General features: G+C 44.6%; 1 protein-coding gene across 1 annotated transcript in view; it reads left to right on the plus strand.

Annotated features, from left to right (window-relative positions):
* The window catches only part of LOC140410193 (immunoglobulin lambda-1 light chain-like), a 112,925-nt gene extending 106,669 nt beyond the window's left edge, over positions 1–6,256 (plus strand). The window contains exons 6-8 of the mRNA XM_072498166.1: positions 1,858–1,878; positions 2,469–2,575; positions 5,462–6,256. Of these exons, the coding sequence (XP_072354267.1) occupies positions 1,858–1,878; positions 2,469–2,575; positions 5,462–5,488 (155 nt within the window). The 3' untranslated portion in view covers positions 5,489–6,256. The remainder of the gene's footprint in view (positions 1–1,857; positions 1,879–2,468; positions 2,576–5,461) is intronic.
* The last annotated feature ends 13,401 nt before the right edge of the window (positions 6,257–19,657 follow it).

A 19,657-nucleotide genomic window follows, 5' to 3' on the forward strand; every position in this document is an offset into this window, starting at 1 on the left:
GCGCATCAAGGTAGATAAATCCCCGGGACCTGATGAAATGTATCCCAGGATGTTGTGGGAGGCTAGGGAGGAAATTGCGGGTCCCCTAACCGAGATATTTGAATCATCGGCAGCCACAGGTGAGGTGCCTGAAGATTGGAGAGTGGCGAATGTTGTGCCCTTGTTTAAGAAGGGCAGCAGGGAAAAGCCTGGGAACTACAGACCGGTGAGCCTAACGTCTGTAGTAGGTAAGTTGCTAGAAGGTATTCTGAGAGACAGGATCTACAAGCATTTAGAGAGGCAAGGACTGATTCGGGGCAGTCAGCATGGCTTTGCGCGTGGAAAATCATGTCTCACAAATTTGATTGAGTTTTTTGAGGGAGTGACCAAGAAGGTAGATGATGGTAGTGCAGTAGACGTTGTCTACATGGACTTTAGCAAAGCCTTTGACAAGGTACCGCATGGTAGGTTGTTGCAGAAGGTTAAAGCTCACGGGATCCAGGGTGAGGTTGCCAATTGGATTCAAAATTGGCTGGACGACAGAAGGCAGAGGGTGGTTGTAGAGGGTTGTTTTTCAAACTGGAGGCCTGTGACCAGTGGTGTGCCTCAGGGATCGGTGCTGGGTCCACTGTTATTTGTGATTTATATTAATGATTTGGATGAGAATTTAGGAGGCATGGTTAGTAAGTTTGCAGATGACACCAAGATTGGTGGCATAGTGGATAGTGAAGCAGGTTATCTAGGATTGCAACGGGATCTTGATCAATTAGGCCAGTGGGCCGACGAATGGCAGATGGAGTTTAATTTAGATAAATGTGAGGTGATGCATTTTGGCAGATCGAATCAGGCCAGGACCTACTCAGTTAATGGTATGGCGTTGGGGAGAGTTATAGAACAAAGAGATCTAGGAGTACAGGTTCATAGCTCCTTGAAGGTGGAGTCGCAGGTGGACAGGGTGGTGAAGAAGGCATTCGGCATGCTTGGTTTCATTGGTCAGAACATTGAATATAGGAGTTGGGACGTCTTGTTGAAGTTGTACAAGACATTGGTACGGCCACACTTGGAATACTGTGTGCAGTTCTGGTCACCCTATTATAGAAAGGATATTATTAAACTAGAAATAGTGCAGAAAAGATTTACTAGGATGTTGCCGGGACTTGATGGTTTGAGTTATAAGGAGAGGCTGGATAGACTGGGACTTTTTTCCCTGGAGCGTAGGAGGCTTAGGGGTGATCTTATAGAGGTCTATAAAATAATGAGGGGCATAGATAAGGTAGATAGTCAACATCTTTTCCCAAAGGTAGGGGAGTCTAAAACTAGAGGGCATAGGTTTAAGGTGAGAGGGGAGAGATTCAGAAGGGCCCAGAGGGGCAATTTCTTCACTCAGAGGGTAGTGAGTGTCTGGAATGGGCTGCCAGAGGTAGTAGTAGAAGCGGGTACAATTGTGTCTTTCAAAAAGCATTTAGATGGTTACATGGGTAAGATGGGTATAGAGGGTTATGGGCCAAGTGCGGGCAACTGGGACTAGCTTAATGGTAAAAAACTGGGCGGCATGGACTGGTTGGGCCGAAGGGCCTGTTTCCATGCTGTAAACTTCTATGATTCTATGATTCTATGAAAGCAAGACCTTGCTTCTAATTAATCCCTGTGCTAAAAGCAATGGATAGCAGAGCATATTGGTCAGTGATTTAATCATTCACTGATAAGTCAAGTAACATAATAGAAATAGATAACCGACATTGTCACTTACTAAGGAACCGTCTTATAGAAAACACGCAACATTGCCATTGTGAATTACAACTGTAATATTCTGCATTTACAGCGTGATTTCTTGAGTTATTAGAAGCTAAATGATTTTTTTCCCTTCATTTTTTTCAGAAATCTGTGGCCTTAGTAAAGGTAAGTCCCTATTTCCTTTCGTCTGCTTCCGGTCGCTACATTTCAGGAAGGATTGTCTGCAGATAATATTCACCAGAACTGTCCCAGGGATGTGATTTGGGCTCAGAGGTTAGATCCGGGTTGTATTAGTGGGATCAGAGGGCATTGAGTTGAGGTTTGAAACACGTGTACAGAACAACTATAGGTTTTGGGAAGACAAAAAAGGAAAGTTGTTATCATTGGCAGATGATAAAAGAGCCAGGGACATAGATGTCATCTTTTTACCAGGAGATGTAGAGAGGCTGTGGGGGAAAACAAGAAAGCGAGAGTCAATGATCGTTAACCTGAACCTAGAATATTATTATCTCTCAAATACCCCAAAAGGAACAGAGATCTGCAGTATTGATTATGGTTCATGGTTGGAGAACACGTGCTGCAGTGAAATATTGTAAAGTAAAACATTCATTGCATCGAAGCGGGAATTATTTATCTTGACAATTCGAATCAAACTTTTAGCACCTGATATGAAAATGTATTCATCGTCAGCGGTACAATGTCTTAATTTAAAAAACAATTGTCAACATCCTGTTTGCCTTATATCCACTCAACAGACGAGAAAATGCAAGGCATGGGAACAGCAAAATTGACATACCTTATTGTATTCTGCAAAAGCATCTTGTACGCAATATTCGTGTCAATATTTGCCTGGAAAGCTAAGGTAATTCTGAACTGATTAAGTTCTTAAATGTAAGCACTATTTCAAATAAGTTACAACCTTCAAGCGAGGCAGAAATTAGGGACTTTATATTGAATCATTGAATCCCGAGATCTATGTGTAATCACATACTATATATTTTATGAATCAAAGATGCATTCCATGTTAAGTTTCACTGTTGCTACTAATTCCATTGATTGTTTTCGTGGTGGGGGGGGGGGGGGTCGGTCTTTTCACTCAAAGAATTGCTGAGAAATTATAAAGTTGAATACTCCAATTTGCTTCTTTATGTTTTAAAAGCAGGACCATCACATCCCACTACGTAAAACATTAGCCTTGCCATATCCATGGAGAGGTAGCACGTTCAAAGACAGAGTCCGAAATTACTTCGCTGAACAAATGATCCATCGTAATTTTAAGGTCTTTACACTGAAAAATTAGTAAAGACAAACCTATAACCGAAATTAGGTCCTGTTATTAGCCAATGTATACGTCCAGTTACACATATACACTGTTATTTTACGTATTTATACCGAATCAAAATCTTCACTCAGCTACATTTCAGAGTGCAAACAGTGCATAGTCATTGCCAGCATCGAATATTGTACTTCCATTTCACTTTTGAAGCCAAATATATTTTTATCCTAGAACTGCCATTCCTGGTTATTATGATGTGGAGATGCCGGCGTTGGACTGGGGTGAGCACAGTACGAAGTCTTACAACACCAGGTTAAAGTCCAACAGGTTTGTTTCGATGTCACTAGCTTTCGGAGCGCTGCTTCTTCCTCAGATGAATCCTGACATTAAGCTGAGGAAGGAGCAGCGCTCCGAAAGCTAGTGACATCGAAACAAACCTGTTGGACTTTCACCTGGTGTTGTAAGACTTCGTACTGTGGTTATTATGATGCTGACACCTATCCCTGTAGCCCAAACTGTAGCATTATCTGAGTCCACACTTATGCGCTCTTCAATCAACACGATTTTCCTGCAGCATTTTCCTGGTTGTTTAATAGAGTTAAGGTTTCATCATGCTCGGATGCGGGACTGGCTGCCTCTAACTCAAAATTTCAGATTTTTCTTTAATTGCATATGACACAGAACCACCAAAATTGTTTTGTGCATTTCATTTTCATTGATTTATTTCATGGAAGCCTGTAACGTAACCTCAAAAGGGCCTCCTCTTCCCCCTTCTGCATGGCATCGTGAAACACATTAGGTAAGAATCGAAGAATAAATGCAAATTAGTGAACCTGGATTCCAACTCTCCTTCATCTTACAAACAGAGAGTTTATTGAAACACTATTTCTAACCCGCTATCCATAACACTTTTATGAAAATTTGGGAGATTGACTTATTTTATGTTCGTCGGCTGCTGCCATGGTGCAGAAGAGTAAATACCTTCTGCTCAGTTAAGGAACAGGAGATTTCCTTTGCAAGACAACAATTGACCAGGATTGCCACCAGGGAGACTAGATAACATATTGCAGGGCACATTTCAGTTAACTTTAATTTAAAGCTACACTCCCAAAATATATTCAACTTGTCAGCGAAAAGATTCAGCCCTGAAGAATAATGAAATTATAAAGCTCACACTTCTAAATTCAACACATATAAATGCATTGTTTTCACACTTTTTAATTATCCAGCCAATTTGCAAAAGCTATTTTCCTCAAGAACCCAATTTCGGAGAGCAAGAACATAAAAAATAATAGTATTAGTAAGCCATTTGTAGTCAATCCCATTCAACATTAAGTAAGATAATGATCCGTAACAGCTTCCCCGAACAGGCGCTGGAATGTGGCGACTAGGGGCTTTTCACAGTAACTTCATTTGAAGCCTACTTGTGACAATAAGCGATTTTCATTTCATTTCATGGTGTCAACTCCAGATAGTACTTTCCGCATAATCCCCCTCTTAATTCGCACAAGATCATAAAATAAATAGATTTTTGTTCTGAATATAGCCATAGGCTAAGCATTTAAATCTCTTTGTCGAAGGACACACCAACAATTGAGTGACATTGAAGTGAATAGCTTTGTCGTCAGTTCTGTCCTAAAGGGCAGACCCTTACACCATGACCTTGTTGCAGTGACAAAGACACACACGTCCAAATATATGGACTCAGTCAATTTTCTATAGCCAATCGCGGCAATTTATCGATTTTAAAATATAATTGATGAATGCATGGAGTAATCTAGAATTGACACCAAGTCGCAACAGTTGCACCATGGAGATATCAGTTTCCGCTGTTAAAAATTGCATCGGATTCACGAATATCCTTCCTTGGCCTGTCACACATTTGATTCTCGGCCTGTGCTAATATCCCAACTCTTGGGCTATCTAGCTGTGCAGCTCATCCTCGTACAGCCTCGCGGGCAGTCAGGTGGTCGAAATAGTCAAGGCCTTGTAGAGTGTTCAAGTGCATGCAAACATTCCCTTCTGTGCAATCTCGAAAAGCTTAGGTTATTCTGCTTTTCACAAAGAAGTTTACCATAAGATTGAATAGAGGTGTTCAAAGAATGAAGTAGTAGTGTAAAGGATGATAAACTTTTCCGGGGGCAAGAGGATCGGTAAGGCAAAACCACAGATGTCTAATGATTCTCATCAGAACCAGAGAATCTGATTGCGGACCATTATTTGTAGCGACTCTTTGAGGCCAGCAATGCACTGCCTGGAAGGGCGGCACAATTAAATGCAGTAATAATGATTTGGATAAATATTTGCCGGATCGGGAAATATTTATCGATGGATATACGGGAAATGAGAGCGATTGAATTGGTCTTTTAAGGTTTGTGTATCGGCAAGATAGGTAGAATTCGTTTTATATGTGTTACATCATTCCGTGATTATTTGCTGACACTAACATCATATTTTTAATTCAATTTGTAGACTTCGTACAGCAAGAGGTTTGACTGATCCTCGCGCAAAGTAACTGAATAAACTTACAAACTCATGAAAAAGGAGAGGAAAAATTAGTATAATGTGAAAATCAAGTGGGCGATTCCCCCCTCTCTGAACTCCGTCTGTGTAACATGGAGGGGGCATTATTACGTTCCATCGGCACCGCGGGAAATAGAAGATAAAGTTTACAAGCTATTCTGCTTTACTAGCTGATTGCGCCATTTATTTCAACTGATTTTTTTTCTGTACTTGGCTAAATCGGCTAAGCTTTGAGGATTGTGAAATGGTTCCCTGGCTGTTATATTGATTTCCAATTTGCCGCCAGGATTCTTTGAATAATCAAATACAATCGGAAGGTCTTGCGCAGCAGAAGCCCATTAGGCCCATGGTGCATCGGTTTCCTCTTTCAAAGTATCTGCCATGAGGTCCAACTAATCTAATAACAAATAAAAACTTTTTGTCCCTTGAGTATATTCTCTGATTATCTCACCTTGCATTCCATTCGAATAACTACGTACATATTATTAAGAAGTAACACGTTAGAAGGAATTGAACGTTACTTAGTTCACCCAACAATCTTGTATTCTCTCGTCTCCAGTAATGCACAAAGCTTTTGGTAGATTCAGAATGCTCTTCAAAAGTTGGAAAGGAAACACGATTAGAATGGTCCATTGCTCTGGTAGCTCTCTCAATTGGTCCGGTAATGCTACGCTATTTGGATTTTGTAACTTTCTTCCTTTGATCAATACTTGAGAAATAAAAAGAATATTTTTCTTCAGAAAATCGTTTTTCTGTGACATTGATTACATTATTTGCTATGTGGCGAGCACAGCATTTTTAAGCAGCGGCAAAATATTCTGCTAGATATTTGATAGATGCCCCATGGGTAAGGGAATCAAAATATATGGATCAAAGGCGGGAATATTGCGTTGAGCTGAAGCACAATGGCCACCTTGAACTCCAATTGCAGGAAATGCGGGGATAAGTAGGATGTTGTTGTTAAACTCTTGCAGCTAAATTAATTCACCCAGTTCCATGAAATAGGTCCAAGTGGGTGAACAATTTCCAGTCCTTTGTGATCAGTTTATAGCAGAGTAAACCTTCGAGTATAGTGGGTCACATGTCAGCCGCTGTATTCGTCCCCGTCCATAACATGCAACCACGTGCGTTCATAATGATGTTCCAAGCCGGCTCATTGCCAACCTACAAATCATTTGTGCAAGTCTGTAACAGGGAGTAAAACGTATCGGTTCTGCCTGTTGCGGATCGAGCCCGAAAAGATATAACTTTTAGATTTAAGCCTGTTCCAGGAAGAAAATAAAAGGTCCAGAAACAAATGTCCGGATGTACTTCAGCGACCTGATGGGTCATAAGCTGCGGAAATGTTTTTAAGCTTCCGGTGGTCGAATCTTCTCCAGTTTTATATCACTAATGTTGCGCCATATATTTTAGGGAGTTAAATATTGCACTGTTAACTCTCCGACTGTACAATATTTTGCTTAATCGTCGGAAATGAGCGTCGCTGGAAAGGCTGTAATTTATTACCCATTCCAAATTGCCGTTAAAATGTTCAGATCAGCCAACTCCTGAAATACAACCGAGCAATTCAGGAGACTATTTCGGGGAGCCATCAGAAGGCAAGTACATTGCTCTGGAATTGCAAGCACGAAGAGCTAGCCGGGGTAATAAATGTGTCAACTGCATTTGTTTACCAGGTTCATTGCCAATATCAATGATGGCAATTAGTTAGTCCAGGTCTCAGCTAGTTTCTTGAATTTAAATTCAAAAATCGTCATGGTCGGAAGGTGTCGGCGTCGATTATTCTGTCAACGTTTGTTGTCCATCCATACTTGCACTTGATAAGTTGACAGTGAACTTTCTTCTTGAATCTCTGTAATCAAAATGGTGTCGGTATACCAAGTACTGTTGGCAAGGGAGTGCCAGGTTTTTGACACAGCGACAGTGCAGGAACGCGATTTACTTCTAAATCAGGATAATAAGTGACTTGGAGTGAACTTAAAAGTGATGGAATTTCCACTCCTCTGCCTATTTAGATGGCCGAGAGCAACGTTTGAGAGGATGATATCGAAGGAATCTTGGTGAATTCATTCATTGCATTTTGTTGGTAATGAACACTCCCCATTGTGCGACAGCACTGGACAAAGAGGATATTTAAGGTTGTGATGGGAATCCATCAAGAAAGTGCTTAGTTCTGAATGATGCCTAACTTCCTGAATGTTGTTGCAGCTGAACTAACACAGCAAAGTGGAGACTGTTCCTGCCACTGCTGCCCTGTCCCCGAGTGGATTGTGGAAAAACGTCGGGTGTCAAGAATTGAGTTAGGCGCCACATACTGAGCTGGTCTTTCAGCCGCAGCATGTATATGGCTGGCACAGTTCATTTTCTTGTCAATGGAAAACTTCAGGATTGTGATAGTGGGGAGTACGCGATGGTAATACTTAATGTCAAGTGGAGACTGTTACATTTTCTCTTGCTGGAGCGAGTTATTATCTGACACTAATGTGGCGCACCTGTTACTTGATCAAGGCGACTACTGTCCATATCTTGCTGCATATGGGCAAGGACTTTTCGGTATCTGAGGAGTGACGAATTGTGCGGCCCATTGTGACATCATGAGACTGTCATTGATAATGTAGAGACGGTCATGGATGAAACTGCTTATGTCTTGACATTATGCTGAGGGACTCCTGCACTGATCTACTGTGATTGAACTCAGTGAACTTAAATAAACACAACTATCGGCCTTTGTGATATATGACTTCAACAAGTGGAGACTTTCCCTTAATTCCATGGTATTCGGCTATGATCGTGTTGATAACTGTCACACTCGATCGAATGCCGCCTTGATTTAAAGTGGCTAACTTTCACATCAACTCTTGACTTCAACTGCTTCATTTTTCCAATTGGCCAAAGCATCTAGTGTTGAGGAATTAAGTGGACCTGCCAGAGTCCAAACTGAATATCAGTCAGCAATGTATTGCTGGCGAAGTGCACTATCTCGGTAGCTAATGAGGATGATAAGACTTATGGGGTAGCTAATGGCCTGTTTTGGCATTTGCCGTGCATCCTGTGGACGGGGGCATGTTGGAAATTCGGCACAATTCCAGGTAGATGTCAGTTTTGCAGTTGTTCTGGAAGAGCTTGCCTAGCGAAGCGATTAGTACCACAGCACAGTTTTTCAAAAATGCTGTCAAGGCCCAAATCATCTACAGTATCCAGTTCCATCTGCTGATTCTCGATGCCATGTAGATTAGATAGACTTGCCAAAAGTCTAGAATCTGTGACTCTCGGAACCTCAAGAGGTGGGTAAGATAGATCATTCAATTCACACTTCCTGCTGTAGAAAGTTCCAAATATTCTTCACTCATATAATATTTTCCCTCAAGATTGAGAGAAAGATAATTGTGGAGCTTCCTCCACTTGGTAGCTCTTTATGTTTCCAGTCCCATTCACGACTGGACTGAACATAATTAACTCTATTCGGTGAGTGCACTATTATTTTACTCAGTCTATAGCGTTTCAGCTTCATCTTGTTTACACCTAATATTGGTATGGCTGACACTGCGTCTGTTTTCTCTCCTGCATCTTTCATTGAACAAAGATTTATCCCTCCACACGCTCTGCACATTGATAGGACGTTGGAGTGGAATGCGGTTCTTTTTTTATTCGTTGGATGTTGGCATCGTGGGCTGTGCCAGCATATATTGCCCATCCCTTATTGTCATTTAGGGGGCAGTTACGAGTCAACCACTTTGTTGTGTCTCTGGAGTCACATGTAGGCCCGACCAGATAAGGATGGCAGATTTCCTTGCGAAATGGACATTAGTGAACCAGCTATGTTTTTGCGACCATCGGCCATGTTTCATGCTCATCATTAGACTTTAATTAAGTTAAAATTCCATCACCAGCTGTGGTAGAGATCGAACCCGAGTCCTCAGGTCAGTGTAGAGAGTCTCTCGATTACTAGGCCACCGATAATACTGCTGTGCCACCGCCTCTGGTGCTGCTGATGTCACACCGTGCCTCATGGATATCAATTTTTACGTTTTTAAATGCTTTAGAAATCCACCCCACAGTTCCGCACAATAAGATGGACGGTGTCTTCAAGCTGAACGCGGGATCTATGTCTCTCTAAAGTGCGTGTGCTTTCCACTTCTAACAATACTAGTGTGGTATATGCTATGGGGAAGTTGAAGTTAAATAATTATTTTCTACTCCGTCCATTCCCTTGCCAGATGCCACAGAGGCAATCTAGCAGCTACACAGTTCAGGTGTTGGACATGTCCGGCAGTGCAAATTGTTCAGAAGCACTCTTGCTGATGGACACTGAACTTTCCACGCAAAGTACATTCTGTTCCTTTGTCATCCAATTATTCCAACTGGTGTTCTGCATCGAGGATAACTGATTCATCAGTTAAGATTAGATTTATTTGTACATTTTTTATTTATGGAAGTAGAGGTCATGTAGTATGGAGTCGACGTTGAAGTCTCCTAGGGCAACCATGCCATGCTCCCATCACGTCTGGTGCTCCTGGCCTGTCGTTAGGACATACCAACGTGATGTATGGGCCATTGTCCGGAAGGTGTGGTTCAGTAACCATGATTATGTCAGGAATCTTCAGGACTTATCTTTCGAACGGTTATACCAATTTGCGCACACATTTCAGAAGTGTGTAATAAGGACTTTTCAGCCTCTACGATGCTTTCTGTGCCATTGCCATTTCAAGTGCCGGTGCTGGGTTTTCTATCCAATTTATTTCCTTTTTGACATTTTTAGCAGATTGCTACAAATGACTTTCTTTCTTTCTTTTTAAATATTTCTATTGAGGTTTTAACATTGGATACACCGTGCATTTGCTAAGGATATATGCGGTGGTTAAAATACAAAAGTCATTGACATCTGTACTGATCCTCGATTTCCCCCGCCCCACCCCCCTCCACCGGCCGCTGCATTCTTTGGCTCAGGGTCCTTTCATGGGTCACTTACTGTACTATAAGCAGTTATCTGCTATTTACATGTGAGCAGTGTCTTTCCCTCCCCCCTTTTGTCGGTTGGCCTCACCCATTTCTTCTCTCCCCATCCTGCTTTCAGCGTTTCTTTGGGGATTCTGAATCTTGTCGCCTTGTTCAAGGCTCCAAGATTTCTGTATCGGCCGGTTGCCAGTCTGCCCCTCCTTTTTTCTCTGGCCTGCTCAACCCCTCCCTTTCCTCTCTATTTGCTGTGGTCCCGTTGGATCCCGTGTGTTCCCCTCCTCCCCACCCCACTGTATTGGCTGTTGGCCTCGAACAGCCCATGGAACATGTCGGTGAATGTTGTCTACAATTCATGGAAGCCATCCTCTAAACCTCGGATAGCGAACATGATGTTCTCCAGGTTGAGAAATTCTGGCAGGTCTGCTAGCCAGTCTGCAGGTATGGGTGGAGCTGCTGATCGACAGCCAGCAGGATTCTCTGGCAGGCGATGAATAGTTCTGTCTGGTGCAATACGCCGAAGACTGCCCCCCTTAGGCACAGCTCCACCTTTAACCCCACCACCTTGGACATTGCATCGAAGAAGGCTATCCAAACCCCGAAAAGTCTAGGGCATGCCCTGAACATGTGGGTGTGGTTGGCCGGGCCTCCCTGGCACCGTTCCCATTCGTCATTCACCTCTGTGAAGAGACTACTCATTCAGATTCTTGTCAGGTGTACTCTGTGCACTAATTCCAGTTGCATGAGGCTCCAGAGTCATCAGCCTATTTCCGTCACTAGCGCTTCCTCCCATTTTCCCGTATCTTGTCCAGTAGGGAGTGCATTCTTTGTAAAAGTCGTCCATGCAGGTCCCGCAGGTTCCCTTCGCAGACTGCCGGCGTCCAGTAATTCTGCTAGCATTGCGCTTCTCGGAGTCCATGGGTAAATTATCGTCCTTGTGGAGAAAGCTTTGACCTGTAGATGTCGGAGTTCATTTATGTTTGGATAGGTTTGGAATGGATTTCTTTTATTACCACGCGTACCGAGGTACGTTGAAAAGCATTATTCCGCGTACAGTCCAGACAAATCATTCCATACAAGAAAAAGCATAGGGCATACATCAATATACAACGTAAATACATAGATTCAAGCATCAAGTGAAGCTTATAGGAGTGCAGTACTACACAGCAGAGAAGATGTTTGAAGAGATCAGATCAGTCCATGCAAGGGTCATTCAGGAGTCTGGTAACAGTTGGGAAGAAGGAGTTTTGAATCTGTTAGTGCGTTTTCTCAGTCATCTGTCTCTCCATCCAATTGGAAGAAGTTGAAAGAGTGAATACCCCGGGTCGGAGGGTTTTTTGATTATGCTGCCCGCTTTCGCAAGGCAGCCAGAGGTGTAGACAGAATCAATGAATGGAAGGCGGGTTCCCGTGATGGACTGAGCTGTGTTCATGGCTCTCTGTAGTTCCTTACGGTGTTCAGCCGAGCAATTGCCATATCAGGCTGCGATGCAGCAGATAGGATAGATTCTATGGCGCATCCGTACAAATTGGGAATATTGGATGAGGACATTCCACATTTCCATAGTGTCCTGAGGAAGTATTGGCACTGTTGTGGTCGGGGATTTTAATTTCCCGCTATATTTACTGGAACGCACAGTGCTAGGAATTTGCATGGGGCCGGGTTTGTTACGTGTATCCATGAAGGCTTCTCGATGCAATATGTAGATCGCACAAATATGGAAGGGGCAGCACTGAATCTGGTACTGAGGAATGAACGAGGACAAGTGGTTGAGTTTTCAGTGGGGCAATGTTTTGGGAGTAGTGACCAAAATTCCAGAAATGTTAGCGTACTTTTGGATAGAGATGAGGGTAACCCTCACGTTGGTACCACAGTGGTTAGCACTGTTGCTTCACAGCACAAGGGTCTCAGTTTCGATTTCTAGCTTGGGTCACTGTCTATTCCTCCCGGTGTGTGCGTGGGTTTCCTCCGGGTGCTACGGTTCCCTCCCACAAGTCCCACAAGATATGCTATTACGTAATTTGGACATTCTGAAAACTCCCTCAGTGTACCGGAATAGGCGCCAGAGTTTGGAGACTAGGGGATTTGCACAGTAACTTCATTTCACTGTTAATGTAAGCCTACTTGTCACAATAATATGGATTATTATTATTCGAAACTGGGGAAAGGCATATTACGATAACATTAGACAGGAATTGAAGAATTTGGGTGGGTGTGGCTGTTGGAGAGTAAATCAACATCGGACATGTGAGAGTCCTTCAAGAGACAGTTGATTAGGATTCAGAACATTCACGTTCTCAGAGAACCAACGATAAGTACAGGAAGTTTAGGGAGCCTTGGATGACGAGCGATATTGTGAACCTCGTTAAAAAATAAAAAAAAGAGGCTTTTGTACGTCCTAAAAGGGTACGGAAAGTCGAAACTCTTGAGTTGTATAAAGAAGTAGGAAGGTGCTTAAGCAGAAAATTAGGAGGGCTGGGGGGGTCATGAAACGTCCTTGGCAAACAGGTTTAAGGTGAATCCCAGAACTTTTTATTCCTTTGTAAAAACCAAGTAGGTGGCCAGGGAAAGGATTGGATCACTTAAGGACAGGGAGGAGAGTGGGGGTGGGGGGGGGGGGGGGGGCGGTCTATGTGTTGCGCCAGAGGAGAACGGCAAGGTCCTGAATTAATACTTTGCATCAGTGTCTCTGCGGCCTGAACTGACATCTTTGTATCCTACTTGGCTACAGGTGAGATTCCAGAGGACTAGACAATAACCTTGTGGTACTGCCGGTTAAGAAAGGTAGGAGAGATAATCCCGGAAACTATAGGCCGGTGAGCCTCATTTCAGTAGTGAGTAAAGTATTGGACAGAATTTTCAGGGACTGGATTGATACCCATTTGGAAACAAATGGATTCATTAGCGAAATTTAGCATGGTTTTGTGAAGGGGAGGTCGTGCCTAACTAACTTAATTGATTTTTTTGCAGAGGCGACAAAGATGATTGCTGAGGGTGGATGTTATTTACATGGACTTCAGTAGAGCATTTGACAAGGCATCGTATTGCAAACTGGTACAAAAGGGAAAGTCACACGGGATCAGAAATGAGGTGGCAAGATGAATACAAAACTGGCTTGGTCACAGAAGGCAAAGGGTAGCAATAGAAGGGTGTCTTCAGAATGGAAGGTTGTGACTCGTGGTGTTCCACAGGGATCTGTGCTGGGTCCTCTGATGTTTGTCGTATGAATGAAGGATTTGGAGGATAATGTAGCTGGTCTGATTCGTAAGTTCGCAGATGAAAGCAAGGTTGGTGGAGTGGCAGATAGTGTTGAGGATTGTGAAAGGATACAGCAGGATATAGGTAGGTTGGAAATGTAGGCAGAGAAATGGAAAATGGTGTTTAATCCAGACAAAAGTGAGGTAATGCATTGTGGGCGGCACGGTTGCACAGTGGGTAGCACTGTTGCTTCACGGCGGCAGGGTGCCAGACTAGATTCCAGGCTTGGCTCATTGTCTGTGAGGAGTCTGCACGTTCTCCCTGTGTCCCCGTGGGCTTCCTTCGGGGGCACGGGTTTGGTCCCATAAGTCCCGAAAGACGTGTGGTTAGGTGAATTGGACATTCTGAATTTTCCCTCAGTGTACCCGAACAGACGCCAGAGTGTGGTGACTAGGGGCTTTCCACAGTAACTTCATTGCAGTGTTAATGTAAGCCTGCTTGTGACAATAAATGTCATTTTATTAACACAGAGGGGAAATATACCTTAAACGGCAAAACTCTTAGGAACAGAGTAAGTCAGAGAATTCTGGCTGGGAAGGCCCAGAGAGCTTTGAAAGTGGCAACACAATAACAATAGCTTATTGTCATACGAAGGCTTCAATGAGATTACTGTGAAAAGCTCCTGGTCGCCACATTCCGGCGCCTGCTCGGGGATGTTGGCACGGGAATTGAACCCGCGCTGCTGGCATTGTTCTGCATTACAAGACAGCTATTTGGCCCACTGTGTTAATCCAGCCCCTCGTGGACAAGTGAACAAGGTAGTCAAGAAAGCATACGGAAATGCGTGCCATCATTGGACGGGGCTTTGAGTATAAAACTGGCAACTCATGCGACCCTGGGGCTGCTTTAGCACTGGGCTTATTAGCTGGCTTGCAATGCAGAACAAGGCAGCAGCGTGGGTTCAATTCCTGTACTGGCTCCCCGAACAGGCGCAGGAATGTGGCGACTTAGGGCTTTTTGCAGTAACTTCATTGAAGCCTACTTGTGACAATAAGCTGTGAATATCAATCTAGAACTTTCGTAAGGCCGCATTGGAATATTGCGCACAATCCTGGTCGCCGTACTGCGAGAAGGATCAGGAGGCTTTCGGGATGGAGCAGTGGAGATTTTTTAGGATGCTGCCTGGTCTGGAGGGTGTTAGCTATGCGGAGAGTCTGAATAGAGTCGAACTGATTTCATTTGAACGACGGAGGTTGAGGGCCGACCTGATAGTGGTGTCAATATTATGGGAGGTATGGATAGAATGGATGGGCAGGTACTGTTTACCAGGGTGGAGGTGTCAGTCACCAGGGGGAATACGTTTAAAGACCTTGTAGCAAAATTTAGAGGAGATGTTGAATGCCAGCTTTTTACACAGAGAGTGGTGAGTGCCTGGAACGCATTGCAAGGGGAGGTGGTGGAAGGATACATTAATGGTGTTGAAAAGGCATAACGACAAACAGATGGATAGGATGGGTGTAGAGTGTTAAGTACTAGGGAGTGCTGAGGGATTTGGCCAAGCGTCGTATCATGACTGGTAAAGGCTTGGAGGGCCGAAGGACCCTTTACTATGCTGTATTTTTCTTTGTTCTTTGTTCACTGTTGTGCATTATTGGTCGTGGCGTCGATGTGGTAAACCAGGACAGATTGTTGGTGATGTGCACATCTCGGAATTTGAAGCTGTCAACCATCTCCATCTCGGCACCATTGTTACAGACAGGGGTGTGAACAATACTTTGCTCCCTGACGTCAATGACCAGCTGTTTTGAATTGCTGACATTGGGGTAAAGATTGTTGTTGTTACACCACTCCACTAAGTTCTCTTTATCCTTGCTGTACTCTGACTCATCATTGATCGAGATCCGACTCACTACGGTTGTGTCATCAGCAACCTTGTAGGTGGAGTTGGAGACAAATTTTGCCACATAGTCGTGTGTGTCCAGGCAGTATTGTAGATGACAAAGTACGCCGCAGTAAGCGGTCCCGGTATTATGGAATATAGTGGCGGAGGTGTTGTCTTTGGTGCTGATTGTGGTCTGTGGGTGCTGATTGATGTCTCTGGGTCAGGAGGTCAAGCATAAAGTTGCATAGGGAGGAGCCAAGTCCTGGATTTCTGAGGTTTGATATGAGTTTACTGGGATTATGGTGTTGAAGGCAGACCTGTAGTGAACAAATAGGGGGCTAACGTAGGAGTTATTCTTGTTGAAGTTCCCATCGCTCCATCAGTTCTTCTCGGGTAGCTAGTTTGTCTTCAGTGTAAAATGTTCTAACTGTCAGCGTCGCCCTGTCCTGTATCCGCCTCTTAACTGTGGCATCAAGCATGGCTGGTGCGAACTTATTGTTAACTCATATGGGGGCCATAGCGGGCATTTCAGTCAAACTGAAGGGTTACCTTATCTGTTTCCAAGTTGTCACGGTAGCTACCATCAATGGACCTGTTGAGTGTTTTGTTGGCGGGGATTGGATCTCTGCCATGGCGAGGGCCCAGGGTGCCGTTCCTGTACAGGGGTTCTCCTCCAATTTCACCCATTCCCTGTCTGTCTCCTTTACCCATGACCTCACTCTTTCCACCGTGGCTTCCCAATGGTACTATTGTAGTTTCGGGAGGGCCAGACCACCCATGCTTCTACTTCTTTGTCGGTCTTATGGGGATCCTCAGACTCTTCCACCCCCGCCCACCCACCCAGGCTAACACACATACACGAACGCAATAATGATCTTGTACATTGAGTTGAACAAGGCCTTGGGGGTATAGATCAGTATGGACCTGAACAGGAAGAGTTACTTGGGCGGTACATTCATATTGATCGTCCATACCCTCCACGCTAGGGAGAGTGGGAGTATACCCATCTCCATTGGATATTTGTACTTCCTCCACCAGATCTGTCAGGCTCCACTTGTGGATCCATGTCCAGTCGAAGGCAATCTTGATCCCCAGGTAGCATAAATTTTTTTGGCCAATTTCAATGGTAGTCCAGCAGCTGTACCCTTCCCCCTCTTGGGTTCCCTGGGAATACTTCGCTTTTGCCCATAATGGATTTGTCACCCGCAAAGACTCCAAACTCTCCCAGGAGTTTCATTAATCGTTTCATCGTGCTTTGCAGGTTCGAGATGTAGAAGAGCAGGTCATCCATACAGACGCAGACACTGTGTTCTCTGCCTCCTTATCGGATTTCCTTCCAGCTTCTAGCCGCTCTCAGGATGATCGGCAGCGGCTCGATTGCCAGAACAAACAAGGGCAGGGACAGAGGGCATCCCTGCATTGTGCCTCTGTGCAGTTGGAAGTATTCAGTGCTGGTGGCGTTGGTCCATGCGCTCGCCTCGGGCGTGTTGTACAAGGGTTTCACCCTTGAGGTGACCCCCTGCTCCTAGCCCAAAATACTCTAGTACCTCAATGAGATATTTCCACTCGACTCTTTTGACGGCCTTTCCAACGTACAGGGCAATGATAATGTCTGGTGTCCTCTCCCCAGATGGGATGATCATCACCTTCAGCAGTCGTCTGGGGTTTGCAGTTAGTTGTCGATCCTTATCAATGCCCGTCTGGTCTTCTGTGACACCCTAAGCATTTCCCTAGCCACTTAACCAGGTGAGATGTGAGTATTTACGCGTCTACATTGAGCAGCGAAATAAGCCTGTGTGAGCCACATTTATTTGTCTTTCTCCTTTTTGGCTATCAACGATATGGTGACCTGTGTTCGCGTTGGGGGCAGTGTCCCACTCAGTAGTAAGTCTGTGAACATTCCCCGTAGGATCCAGTGCCATTGCAAACATTCTGTAGCAGTCGGCCAGGAACTTGTCGGGTCCCGGCCCCTGCCCAATCCGGATGGGGTGTGGCTCTCCATGACTTCTCCCTGTCCCCGTGATGCTCCAGATCCCTCCATTTCTGGTCCATAAGTGAACTGTTTCAGCCTGAGCCCCTGTCATGGGGCTCGGAGGTATTCAGCCCCCGGTGGAAAGCCTTGAATGCTTTGTTGACCTTTATTAGTTCGGCTACCAATCTGCCTCTGCTATAATTTACGTGAGCTATTTCTCTCTTGACTACCTGCTTTCTCAGCTGATGAGCGAACAGGCGGCTAGCCTTGCCTCTACGCTCGTAAAAGGTCCCCCATGGCTGGTAGAGTTGGTGTACTGCCTTCCTGGTAGATAACAGAATCAACTCCATTTGCAGCTTTTCCTCTCCGCCAGATGCTCGGCGGTCGGGGCCTCGGAGTACCGTCTGTCGACCACCAATGGAGTTGTTCGGCTGTTGCCTAGCCACCCTCTTGTTCTGTCTCTGCGAGCCTTATAGGCGATAATCTCCTCTAATCACAGGCTTCAGTGCCTCCCACAATGGAGAAGATAAGACTTCCCACTTCCGATTGTTGATGATGTACTCGACTAGGTCCTCTGATGTTTTCTGGCAGAAGACGTTGTCGGTCAAGAAGGCCGTGTCCAACCTCAATGTGGGCGTTGGGAACGGCCCGTCTCCAACCTCTCATCTACGAATGTGGAGTGCGGTCGGAGAGTACAATCACGGAGTATTCCACTCTTACTACCTCCGATGCCCTCACTACAAAGACGTCGATATAGGTGTAGACCGTGTGGACTGTGGTTAAAACCGAGAATTCCGTCTCAGCCGGGTGCTTGATCCGCCAAGGGCCCACCAATCCCCGCCCACCCTCTTCCACAAACGTTCCCAGTTCTCTAGCAATGCCTGTCGTCTTCCCCGTGCTGGGGTACGGCCTATCAACAGATATTCTTTCTAGGTCAACCAGAGTGCTTTGGTTCTGGGGCAGATGTAAGCCAAACAGATCAAGTCCGTAGTTTTGCTTCTCCAAAGGATATTCGAGATCTAGATTTATTTCGCTTAGTTTCTACATCATTCAATAATGAGTTCACTAATTAATGTTGCTGAGGCTAGCTCTCTCATGACATATTCAACAACTAAATTGGAATTCCACAAGTTGTCATTGTAACAGTTGAACACCTGTTCCCAGATCATTAGCCTTGGCCTGTGAATTACCAGTAATGAAACAATATCAGTGTGCGAGACCACTCCACCCGACATTCCTCCTCCCACCCCCCCCCGCGCTCTTTTTCTCTGGACTATTAGTTCAGGCCTCTGCTAAAACTATGATTCTGGCCTTTATCTGCAGCCACGTTGACACATCCTTCTTTTCGATTCTGAGCTTGGTCACTTTCATTTCCATCCATGGAAAACTGGACGCAGACAGGCTCCTTTGTAAATGGTCTGCTCTTACCCGGATCGGACATTAGGATAATGGGGGAAGTCATGGCATGAGACACCCTCTTTTTATCTGCAAGACGGTGAGCGCTCTTGTTCCAAGAGGTCGACCTACTCACCTCGGCGATGAACAACACTTTATCCAATCTGCACAAATTGAAACGCCCGAAGAGGAAAATGCGACTGTCCCCTTTGTTCCGCCAATCCATGCTATCATAACGGATCTGTGTCCTATCTGCATACAGATTCATGGTATTTTCAGCACCAACCTAGGGCAATCATTCCGGCTGGTCCATGTTTATTTTAATGATCCATATGAGCCTCCTCCCAGTCCTCTACAACATCCCCCTCTACCCGCGTCCCCCCCACCCAAAAAAAATGCTTTCTCGTTGATGTCTTTATTCAGCGTCCCATTTAAATACAACCTGAATAGTCACATCAGCTGTTGTATCCAGTCCAGTTCTCATCTTTCTGTGGAAGATGTTTCTCGTTGGTTCCCTATTTGATTTCCGTGTGCTTGTCCGATAATGAAATCTCTCAATATGCTGACTCCTCAAGCAGATACCTTTATCCTACCTCTAACGAAGTAACTCCTTTGGAGTTCCTAGATCTCCTTTATGCGTTCATCTAATATTACGCGCACCCTGTTCTCCGCAGCCCCTTCCTGTGGTAATGAATTCCAATCTCACCATTCTCCGTGAAAGGAAGTTTCATCTTAACATCTGATT

This window comes from Scyliorhinus torazame, chromosome 4, assembly GCF_047496885.1.
Source record: "Scyliorhinus torazame isolate Kashiwa2021f chromosome 4, sScyTor2.1, whole genome shotgun sequence".
Taxonomy (NCBI): Eukaryota; Metazoa; Chordata; class Chondrichthyes; order Carcharhiniformes; family Scyliorhinidae; genus Scyliorhinus; species Scyliorhinus torazame.